Below are 12214 nucleotides of genomic sequence, written 5' to 3'. Positions count from 1 at the left end.
GGATGTATCTTCTCTTACTTCTTCTCCATCCTTCTCTCCTACCACTTCGTTTTCAACGTCTTCAATCGTGACTATTTCTCTTTCTTTTCGCTTTTCCTCATCCTCGGGATCTTTAGGAAATTCAGGCTATTTGTAAGCTAATCCACTCCTAAGTGTGATAGCTTTCACATGATCGGAGTGGTCGTCTTCGCTTGAGGTTTCGAAAGAACGTTCACTTGGCTCCTCCTCGGAATTATATGTGTTCTCAAACTTATTTTTAATCATTAGACTAAGGAGGGTGGAAAATTTATCATTGAAATCTTCTTGCATACTTTTTATTTCAGAGCTAAGATCACTGATTTCCCTAGACTTAGATTTTTCAAGCTCTATAATCCTTTTGTTTAGATTTTCAACTTCAGAAGAGGGAAAACTAGGATAGGGATTGGAATTAGAATGAACAGCCCAGATTTGTTCGGAAGAGAATTTCCTGCGGTCGTATGACTCGCGAACGTGATGAAATGGGTCTTCGCCGCGGTTAGGGAAGGCACGACCTTGGTGAAAGCTGGGTTGGCCGCAGTCAGAAAGAATGGACCTGCGGTGATCAGAGACGAAAGGAAAATCTTGAATTTGGTAGACTTCTTCAGTGTTCATCATCTCTTGATTATAAGAATCCATTGGGTTATCCCAACTATCAAAGTTACACGTATTGTTTGCTTTGTTTGATTGTTGCAATCTAAGTTGACTCATTATTTTATGGAGACACTTCATAACTTCCGAGATCTCTTATTTCTTCTCAGGAAGTGTAGACTTGCCAAATATTGCTTGGTTACAGATACTTCCTGCCAAGTTATTGATGAAAATACGAGCACCTTCTACGGATCTGGTGGCAAAGTCTCCATTGCGTGCCGTATCGAAAGAATGTTGCAATTCTTCAGTTACGCCTCGATAGAAGATACCCATCAGGTATTCGTCATAATATCCATGCCGTGGACAATCTCTTTGGTATTCTCTAAATCTCTCCTAAGCATCAGAAATATCTTCGTCTTCCTTTTGTTCAAAAGTTCTTATCTTGTTCCTTAAGAGATTGGAACGAGTTCTAGTGTAAAAACGATTTAGGAAAGTCGCTCTACGAGCTGCCCACGTTTTTATTGATACAGGTTGAAAATATTTTAGCCACTTACTGGCATTGTCTCTTAAATAGAATGGGAAAAGACTACACTTATGGTAATCCCCATTTGATGTAATGGTTGCACATAATTCTTCGAACAACTCGACATGGTCCATCGGGTGTTCGGATGAATAACCATAAAATTGATTTTGTTGAACTAAGTTGATATATGGTACCTTCATTTTGGTTTTACCGTCCTCTGGTAAGGCTGGTTGAATAGCTCTTCGATCTCCCAAAAACTTTTCGAGTGAATCGAATTTTCCTATTAATTCATCATCATCTTCACATTTTGCTGATCTGATTAACTCCTCATCATCAATGATCGGATCTTCAAGCTCATTATCACTCAGGTCATCATCGCTCGGATCACCATCCACACAATATGGCGGATCACCGAGAGTTCCAAGAACCTGTTCCCGGTCTCCCATTGTCGAGTAACCTGGAAAACTCAAAAGAAAAAAAGTAAAATAAACAAGTGTTCTAATGGATTTAAGCTGGGATGTGCAACGAAACAAATCAAAGTCCCCGGCAATGGTATCAAAAACTTGATGTGATTGTAAATGGGGTGTTTGTTTTACTAAGCTTCAGTTTTTAAATTTATAACCCCTAAATGTATGCAAGTGCACAGATGTGCGCTGTAGTATTTAGCGTATCCATCCACATAGACTTAGTTGTTTCAGTACGAATTCACGCTAATGCTTAAATCAGATTAGAACTAAACAATTTGGTTTTTTTTTTTTGGTTTTGGGTGTCACTAAATCTAAACTAAAAAGCAAGTAAAAAGCAATTGAAAATGAAAGCAGGTGAAAATCGAATGAAAATGGAAGGCTGTAAACAATTAAAAAAAAACGCTGGGCTCAAGGATATCGCAGGGATTTATGGACTAAAGCGATGACGAAAATAAGTAAAGGTAATCGACTACGTATGTTCTAGAACTCGAGACACGGAAGTATGAATAGCCTACTTTCACAGCACTAAACAACTATCTCTCGCAACCCTAACCAATAGGTTTCCACTCTGATCCTGGAAGGGAGTAGATGCAATAGTTTGAACAAGACTCATCAAAATTCACAAATCATTTATAGGTAGGTTTCCACTCCTATAGTAGAATTTCTCGTTTCACCCTAGGTTAGACAATCAATGAAAGCTTTCGCAACAAATCTTATCTAGATCGAATTCTTAGTGGCCAGCAGAGAATCACGCAGTAAGATTAAACCCAAACGAAGAATACCTAGAAGATTATAAATCTTAAATCTCTTTGAAAAAACTCTTTAAACCCAACTGGGAAACTACTCAAACATATTGTAACAAAGCATCATGAACGTAATGAGATTGCTGAAAATTAAAAAGAACAAATAAGAAAAACGAATAACAGAGTTGCAGGTGGAGGCGCGATGATGCTCTCCCTCGGCGGCTCCTTCTTCGAAGACGGCGGCCTCCTTAAATTTCCTGAGGCACACACACCAAAATCTCTATATCTCTCTCTAAGTCTGCGATCTCCTCCTTTAGAAAGACCTAAAGAGGGTATTTATAGCTTCTAAAGTTGTCCTTGACACTTAGGACTACAAAAATAATAAAAGGAATCGACTTGGGCTTTAATTAGGTCGTCTGGGAAGTGAATGTTGTCTGGCCGCGGTCGCGGTGCTTCTATCTGCGGGGAAACATGCTTTGGCATCGGAAGTATATGAAGATCTACCGTTGGATTGTCTCCAAACCAAGTGAATTAGAAAGCTGGTTGTCTCATCTATGTTGTCTCAAATTTTGGGGTTGATCCGACGGTGAGAAGATCTTCATCGCTTTCATACTTCTGACGTTCTGCATTTATCCAAAATTGCTCATTTGTTCCAAATTTCATATCTTTTGCCCAAGTTTCCTGAAAAGTCTTTTGAAACTCTAAAACATTGAAAACACTTTAAAACCCATTGAAAACAGAGTTAAAAACCCTGCATAAGACATCATTATGATCCATAAAAAGTGGTCAAAATACGGTGTTATCACCTAGTCATCTTTTATCAAACCTAAATGATTTTTTCTTTCGTTGGTTATTGATATATCATGGTTTTTATGGTTTTTAACCATGGTATAGGTCTTATTTATAGAGTCTTTCTAGTATTTCTAGAGTCTTTTGGAGTCTTTACAGGTCATAGGTACGTTTGGAGCTTAACTGGAGACTTTGGAGCACTTTGGCGCTAAATCATGATCAAATTCGCGATGGACAAATCATGTGCAATGGTGTCGCTCGACACCATGGAGAGTGACGCTCGACACCGATCGAAGAATAAGGAAAACGTGATTTTGTCTCCTATTTGAAGAAGGAGTTGGGCCCAAAAGTCTCCAATAATTACAAAGAAGCCCAAAACGTGTTTTTCAGTTATAAATAGGGTTTTTAGCCACCTTATATCGATACCTTAGATTTTCTTAGAGAGGACTTTTGTTTTTGAGAGCTTTTGGGGAGACAAGTCTGAAACTCTGTTCCGGAGAGAGAAGATTTCGAACCCCTGTTTATTAATCTATTTACTGTTTTCTGCAATCTATTCATTCATGTTTATTGCTTCAATCTTCATGTCTGAGTAATTTGTTTGTTAGGTTTAGGGTGCTCATAAAGGATTTCATTGGGTGTTAGATTGATTGATTAATTAGGGTTCATAATCTATTTAGTTCTTCACCATAGGTTGTTCTAATTCTGGACTGGCCACCTAGAACTTAGATTTTAGGTTAATTGATTGACACGGAAGTGTAATTGAATAACTGGAAAGAACCTAGGGTGAGCAAAGTAGCTATTCGCAAAGGAATTTGGTATAGATACTTTGTGAACATATCAAACTTGTGCATTAAAGCTGGTTTAAATCTTTAGGGTTTGCAAAGGAATTTGGAATTCTAGGATTTTAACTTAGATAATTCTCACAACGGAAGTTGGTTAACTATAATTCTGTGATTCGAGTTCAAGAACCGTGCTTAAACTTGAGCCCTGATTAATCGATTGTTCTGCATTCATTGATTTCCTGAGAAACGCCCTAGACCTAATCTCCATCCATCTGAATCTTACAAACATTTTTGCTGCATCATTTTATTGCATCCTGTTTGCTTCTCATTAATCTGCTTAGCGTAATTCAAGTCTTTTAGGTTTATTGAGCGAATCTCTCGACTCCTACATACTACAACTTCACATCTGTGCTCTTGCAGAGTAGCTCTAGGGATTAAACTTTGAGCAGATCAAGTTTTGGCGCCGTTGCCGGGGACTTGATTTTCGCCATTAAACTTTAGTTCTTGAGTTTTGACTAAGTTTTTCTTAGTGTCGACCGACACCCCTAGTGGTGTCGCGCGACACCCGTCGCTTTTCTTAATTTTATTTTTACTTTGTTACTTACATTGCTCTTTCTCTTTGTCTCAGAAACTAGCCGAGATGGAGAACGCATTGGCATTGGTTCGTGATGATGCTGGATTCTGGAGAGACCAAGATGGTCAGGTGTGTAATGAGAGAGGCCAGCGACTTGATGGAGAGGGTAACATCATCAGGACGCTGGGTGACTACAACAGACCTGAGCAATTCTATGCAAATCGGTCTGCGATTTGTGCTCCTGCGTTTCAGAGGAACGATTTTGAGCTCAAGCCTGTGTATTACACTCTTGTGGGTCAGCATCCTTTCCATGGTCTTTCTCATGAGCATCCAATGGATCATATTGAGAGGTTTGAGGAGTTGGTCACCAGCATCAAATACACTGGAGTGTCCAATGACTTCCTCTTCTGTAAGCTGTTTCCTTATTCTCTTGCTGGAGAAGCAGCTAACTGGCTGAAGCAGTTGGAGCCAGGATCACTAACTACTTGGGAGGAGACCAGAAACGCCTTTCTGCAAAATTTCTATGATGATGCCAGGTCTGAGGAACTGAGACTCAAAATCTCAACGTTTTCTCAAGGACCAACTGAAGCATTCAAGGCTGCTTGGATGAGATTCAAGTCATATCAGAGAGATTGTCCACATCATGGTTTCAGTGATGTTCAGCTGCTGGGTATTTTCTTCAGAGGTGTTGATTGGAGATATCAGATGGCTCTTGATGCTGCAAGTAATGGGAACTTCAACACCAGATACCCTGAAGACGCTGTTGTGCTTATTGAGAATTTGGCATCTAGCAATAGTACCAAGAATGCAGACTATCAGCAAAAGAAGCTGGCTGGGAACATGGATGGATCACAGATTGCTGAGGTGAAAGCTAAGCTAGACTCTGTGCATAGCCTTCTTGTGGGTAAGAAGTCCGTCAGATTCCCTGCAAAAGTTCAGAATTTCGGACCAGATGAAACACTTGAGGAAGAAGATGTTAACTTCATCAATGGAGCTGGATTTCAGGGTCAGAGATTTGGTACTCAGCAAGGGAACACGAATTACAATGGAAATAATCAGAGGAGTACCTTCACAGGTAATCAGAACTCTTCTGGTTATAACTTCAAACCTCAGTACCAGACATCCTACTCCAACAACAGTTTTTCAAGGAACTATGGTTCTCTTCCTACTCAAACTCCAGATAATAAGGTGAAGTCTATGCTGGAACAGATTTTGGAAGGACAGCAGAAGATGACTGTGGATTTCAATGGGAAGATTGATGCTCTGTATATGGATCTGAATGGAAAAATTGAAGTTCTGAACACTCATGTCAAGAAGCTTGATACTCAGGTTGCTCAGACTGCAGAGTCTGTAAAAAGGCAAGAAGGATTCCTTCCTGGGAAGACTGATACCAATCCTAGGCATTACTGCAGTGCCATCTCGTTAAGGAGTGGTAAAAAGTTGACTCCTGTGCTTAAAAAGGGTATTTCTGAGGATGAAATCGTGGAGTTGGACGAATCTGAAGAAAATTTCGAAACTGCAGAGCCAGTGTCGAGCGACACCACCACTAGTGTCGCGCGACACCAATCACAGAGCGAAGCTCAAGTTGTTCAGAATCCGAAACCAACAGAAGAAAGAGTCTACAAACCTAAGGTTCCTTACCCAAGGAATCCTAGGAAGTCCAAGCAGGAGCTAGACAATGCTAGATGCAATGCTTTGATGGAGAAACTTGTGATTGAGATTCCTTTGGTTGATGCTGTGAAGATTGCTCCTACTCTCCGACACTATGTGAAGAGGATGGTGACTAATAATCTGAGTCATGAGCAAGGAGTGATGATGATTTCTGAACAGGTCAGTGCTGTGATTCAGAATAAGATTCCAGAGAAACTCTCGGACCCAGGAAGCTTTGTTTTGGACTGCTCTATTTTCTCAGAGAGGTTCAAGAGATCGCTGAGTGATCTTGGTTCGAGTGTCAACCTCATGCCATACTCTGTAGCTGTTAACCTTGGGATGACTGACTTCAAGCCAACTAAGATCTCTCTAATCCTAGCAGATCGATCTAAAAGAATCCCAAAAGGTGTCTTGGAGGATGTTCCGATTAAAGTTGGTGATTGCATAATTCCTACAGATTTCATGGTTCTGGAATATGGAGAGGAACCCAAAGATCCTCTTATCCTGGGAAGATCGTTTTTCGCTACATCTGGAGCAGTAATTGATGTCAAGCATGGTAACCTTGATCTCCACCTGGGAGATACCATCATGACTTTCAAGATGGAGAAGCTGAAGGATCCAACCATAGATGGTCAAACATTCCAAGTCAGTGCAATATCTGAAGTGATAGTTGGAGATCAGAACGTGCTTGATGCTGAAGGTGATAGATCAACCTGAGTTGACTAAGACGTCTACAGAACCAGTAGTTGCTATTGAGCAGAAAGCTCAAAACTTCATGCTCCATTCATCTCCACCAAAACAAAGGTACGCAGTTCTTAAGCCTAATCCTAATTCTTGTGATATCATCAAAACTGATTTGAAAGATGCAGATTCGGTCTCTCGACGCAAGCTACGAGATTATCGTAGAACACTTGGTTTTTCTATTGATGATATTTCAGGGAATAAGTCAAGGCCACCCAAACACAGATCTCACCTTAGTGCTATTCCTGTATTCCTTGGACGACCTCATGCGCACAATGCCTACACACCACCATGGATGAGACGCTTTTCACAGAGGCATTCTTTGCCACTGTCTGATCCACCAGATGCATAGTCTATTCATAGTCAAGCTAATGACTTAAAACAAGCGCTTGGTGGAAGGCAATCCACTGGTAAGTCTGTACATAAGTCCTTTTGTTTCAGCTCACTTTCGTTTTTCGTTTTTGTGTTTTAGGTGTAGCAGATACGAAGTGGTTGGTGTCGAGTGACACCACCATCAGTGTCCGTCGACACTATTCAAAAAAAAAAAAAAATTCGGAGTGGTCTGCTGCAATTTGGTACGAGAAGAACAAGTGTCGCACGACACCATCATCAGTGTCGCTCGACACCATCATTGCAGCCAGGTAAGTTCTCTGTTTTTCCTGCGTTTCTTTGTTTCCTTTCTTTTGTTTCACCAACTTCGAACTAGATAACACTGGGGACAGTGTTGTTTAAGTCTGGGGGAGGTAGTTGCTGACATTGTGTTTGTTTTTTTTAAGAGTCAGTCGTGTCAGTTATCCACTCGTATCATAGCTAGAACCGGTCGGTGATCTAAACCCCATAATTTTAGATTGCCATTCTTCATTCCCTAGAGCTCTATCTAGACGGCACTTAAATTTACCCGAACATCTTTTTCCAATCCAAGAGAACAAGTTTCCCTTATACGGGAACTCTAGCATGCCACAGTTCTCCAACATAGTTCGAAAGGGGATAAAGGAGTATTCCGATCATCTTCGCCCTCCTCGTTTTCATGATTTCCCGTAATATCATTGAAATCCCCTATCATAAACCAGGCTTCTTTTCTAGAAAGGCTCATCCGAGTGAGACGCTCCCAGACATGCTCTCGGTTTTTTACAACCGGATCTCCGTAGACAGAAGTAATAAAGATTTTATGCTAGAGTAGTTTCTACATCAATCAAATGCTCATCCAAATAATACATAGAAAACTGTAGGTTCATCCATATAAAAAAGAGTTAAACCACCGCTCCGACCTCTCGGTTCTACGGTACAAACATGGTCATAGCCAAAATACACTTGCATGTCTTGCAGAAAAACTCAAATGTTCTTAGTTTCTGATAAAAATAAGAAACGAGGTTGAAAACAGTGATGAAATTCTTCTAGATGTTCTTTTGTCAGGTCGGCTCTCGCTCCCTGACAGTTCCATCTGATAACGTTCATTTCTGATGGTTTGCTGGTTTATAGGCATATTCCAGACCAAAAGATGGTGATGGTAGTTTTGGCCCTTGGGCCTTAAGAGATTTCTCTTCCTTGGGCGTGTTCTTTCTATTCCTTTGCCTTTCCTTTTGCTTTTGGAGAAATTCGGCTTTTACTAAAACATTGCTTCTTCAACAAAGCTCCCTTGGCCACCGGAGGTTTGGGAATTTGCTTCGACCTCATATAAATCAGCATTGGAGATTGTAGATTTGGGAATTTGCTTCGCTTCTTAAACCTTCCAGTTCATCTTCCTCATATAAATTGTCATCATTAAGCCAATCATTTTCTTCTGCTATGGCTTCTATGGTGTTTGTAGTTCCAAATTGCTCAGCATCGTTCTCTGTATCCTCGACAAAGACAGAGTTGGGTTTGGGTTTGATTTTTTCATGTACAACGAGAAAGGTCTTTGGATTTGGATGTTTTAAGATGCTTAGCACAAGGCTAGAACGATAGAAACAGTCGGAGTCGCCAAGCTTCCCATATGGGAGATATCTTCAGTCTTGTTTGGTGCAGATCTGGTGTGGCATCTGGTGTTTTTGTTTGACTTTCAATAGTGAATTCTTTGTAACAGGGAGCAGATAATGCATGATTAAAGTTAGACCGTAGTCTTAATGCCTGATTTAAGCTATAATCACTTGGTACACTTGTTGAGTCTTCTGCCGATTTGACTCTTCATGACAAGAGCTAAAAGAAAATATGGGCTTAACACACAGCTAGAACAGAGAGAACTCCAAAAAGTATTCTTCATATATCCCAGAAGGGAGAAAATCCTATAATCTTGGTCGTCATTGTTGAGAAAAACTTCATAGGGTCAAGAAAAAACCACATGAAGACACAGATCCAAGTGAAGGTTCGGCTGAGGTCTTAGTACAGGGCTAGAGTTTTGGTAAGTGAAGAGCCAAGAGGAAGCTGAACAGAGTCGGCACTGCATGCCTTTTTTAGGGGAAGGAGAGATGAGAAAACCGCCCTCCGGCGGAAAACAGAGGCGTTTTCAAGATGAGAAAGATGTTTAGAGATAAGGTTTACTAATCTGGGTAAAAAAATATGGTTGGATTTGAAATAAAGTAAATCTCAGACATTTTGGGCAATCCTCGAACAAAGTGCCTGGAAAAGAAAAAAAAACTAGATGCACTTTTCTTGTCCTGAATTTGTTTCAAAACAGTGTTTTCATAATAAGACTAAATAAATACGCACATATATGCGAGTTTATTATTTCACATTTTCTAACCCATAAAGAAAAATAGAAAGAAAAAAATATCACCCGTAAAAATATATAGTACAGAAATTTAAAAATAATAATAATCAACAATCATAAAATATTGACATACAAAATAATAAGAATACAATAATTCAAGAAATATTATTCTAACATTACTACACTAATATAACAATAACCACCTTATGAATTAACATAATTGCTCTGATCTAGATAAGTACCTATATATATATATATGCAGATTTATAATTTAATATTTATAACCTATAAAAAAAAAATCAAAAAATAAATTAAAAAACAAATTCAGATCACAAAAATATGTTATACATAAAGATAAAGTTATCAACAATCATAATATTATTTAAACATAAAATAACGAGATTATAATAATTAAAAAAAAAAGTATTTTACATGACTATATTAATGTAATAATAACCATTTTATGCATTAACCTAACATGAGTAATATAAAATAAAAAATTTATATGTACCTTATGAACTAAAAAGATTAGCAAAATATTTTGTTGGTTGTAAATTTATAATCTATTGTTTAATTTCTCTTAAACTGAAATAGTGTTTTTATTTTTTATAAACTGTATTTTTTATTTTTATTATGATTTTTTCCTTAATCTACACATAATTTGCATATATATATATATATATATATGTATTTATCTAGATATAATTAGAAATTCATTAAAAGCATATCAAAATCAGATTAATTTACTTAACACATGTTACCATCAGGTAAGTTAGCAACTTTGAATTATTCTCTTTTATATAATAAGATATTTATTAACTTTTAATATTTAAAATTATATCTAACTTAATATCCGGTTTTTATTTTTGTTAATGTATAATAACAAATGATTATTGTGATTTTATCTAACTATCTAACTTATATGTAGAGAAATTCAAATAATCAAATTAATATCTGTATTTCGTAGAATTAAATTTAAATGTAAAATAAAATGAATATTTTAGTTTAATATTATACCAAAATGGATTTATATTAAAACAGTTTTCAAATATTTTTTTCTAAAAAAAGAAATGTGTGGATGCAAATACTAAAAGAAGAGGCTGATTTGGTAAGGTATAGTATAGATGTATATTTATATATTGTTATGAATAATTAATATGGATGCTCATTATAAGGCTCATATCGTTAGGCGGTTTAGAATATTCTCTATTTCCTTATTCTCTAGGTTTTAGCTTCCTCTCCAAGTCTTTGTAATACTATAAATACCTATCATTATTCATGGAATAAGACACAACCATTTCTCTCTTATCTTCTCTCTCTTTCTTATTCACAACACGTTATCAGCACAAAAGTCTTTCCTTTTGTTCTTCCACCGAAAAGGTGAGATTTTTTTTCTGTTTATGTTCATATTATTTCAGGATGATAAGTTCATGCTTTCGTCGGAAAAAAAAAGATAAGAGATGTCTTTTTCCCAAATCAATCGCTATGGTAGGCTATGCCTCCTTAATTATATAATCATATGGTAGATTATGTCTTCTCCGATTATATTTTATAAAAGATATGGTAATCAATACTTATCTAGAATAATACTGTAATACTGTTTGACCTTTATATTTTATTGTTTAAAGAGTTTTTAAGAATAATCGATTGTGAGATTTTGATTTATAAAAAAAATAATTTCTAAATAAATTAGGGTTTTGATTGAAGTCACATAATTAAATAATTGGCAATTCTCTAATATAGCCCCAAAAAAATTAAAAATTCTCAAAACAAGCCCCATATTTGAATACCAAACATAGCATTTATTAAAGAAGAAAAATGATGTGTCATCTCTAATCAAATAATTCTTCTTCGACATTTCACACACTCAAAACACTCTTCATCTCCAATCAGAAAAACTTCCTCCCTCCGATCATCGCCGTGATCTCCAACATGTCGTTGCCGCTTCAACATTCTTGTGCTGCCATCTCTGATTTCGCTCAGAAGGCACCGGTGAAGAAGAATCCCAACAACAGCTTCGTCGATGGACATGTGAGAATCCTGAAGTGCAACGAGGACATCCCTAAGAAGACCGCAAATCTGGTTGTGTAAAAGCCAAATACGGGATCTACTCGTAGAATTGGACCAGACCGCAAATCTTGTTGTGGAAAAGCTTGATACGGGATATACTCGCCGGATTGGACCAGATCCGGGTATGATTCCGAGCCAGATTCGTTTATCTGTCCGTAAATCGAAGGCCGCCCCGTTTTACAACAAAATATAGTTAACAGGTCTTAATTTCTCTTCTTTTTTAGTTGTCGGTTTCTCTGGTTAAATTATAGGTTGGCTTTGTGTTGTTCTTATCCTCTTGAGTCTCTTGTTCTTGTAAGCAGAGCTGTGCCTGAACACAGGCTGATGAAGTATGTGTTTCAGGTCGGTGACTTTAAAAATTATTTTGGGGCCAATTTTTCAAAACTTAAGTTAGTTTAGTTGGTCATGTGTAGTTACATACGGGCTATTCTTGTTGATTTCGCGTGTTCGATACCTCCCAGATGCGCGCGTTTGACATTTTTTCTTATTTTTAAAAAATCTGTCTATTGGTTGTCCCACATCGAGAATACTCAAAATTTAGATGGGGAAGCTGCACTATATATAAGAGTGTTCATCTTTAAAT

At 37.6% G+C, this 12214-nt stretch overlaps 1 protein-coding gene and 2 non-coding genes across 3 annotated transcripts; 2 read left to right on the top strand and 1 right to left on the bottom strand.

The window, feature by feature from the left end:
- Nucleotides 1–955: 955 nt before the first annotated feature.
- Nucleotides 956–1063, top strand: LOC112082555. The gene has a single exon (XR_002897223.1). It is a non-coding gene; the product is annotated as a small nucleolar RNA R71 (small nucleolar RNA).
- Nucleotides 1064–4550: 3487 nt separating this feature from the next.
- On the top strand, nt 4551–11652 carry LOC112082144. The gene is made up of 5 exons (XM_024149243.1): nt 4551–4900; nt 5021–6834; nt 7073–7205; nt 7348–7366; nt 11455–11652. The coding sequence occupies exons 1-5, from the start codon at nt 4551–4553 to the stop codon at nt 11650–11652; spliced, it is 2514 nt and encodes an 837-aa protein (XP_024005011.1).
- LOC112082576 lies at nt 5028–5134 on the bottom strand. The gene has a single exon (XR_002897244.1). It is a non-coding gene; the product is annotated as a small nucleolar RNA R71 (small nucleolar RNA).
- Nucleotides 11653–12214: the final 562 nt, after the last annotated feature.

Source organism: Eutrema salsugineum, unplaced genomic scaffold (assembly GCF_000478725.1).
Source record: "Eutrema salsugineum unplaced genomic scaffold, Eutsalg1_0 scaffold_1, whole genome shotgun sequence".
Classification (NCBI taxonomy): Eukaryota; Viridiplantae; Streptophyta; class Magnoliopsida; order Brassicales; family Brassicaceae; genus Eutrema; species Eutrema salsugineum.
Note: the sequence above shows the minus strand (reverse complement) of the source record. Positions and strands in the feature narration are given on the sequence as shown.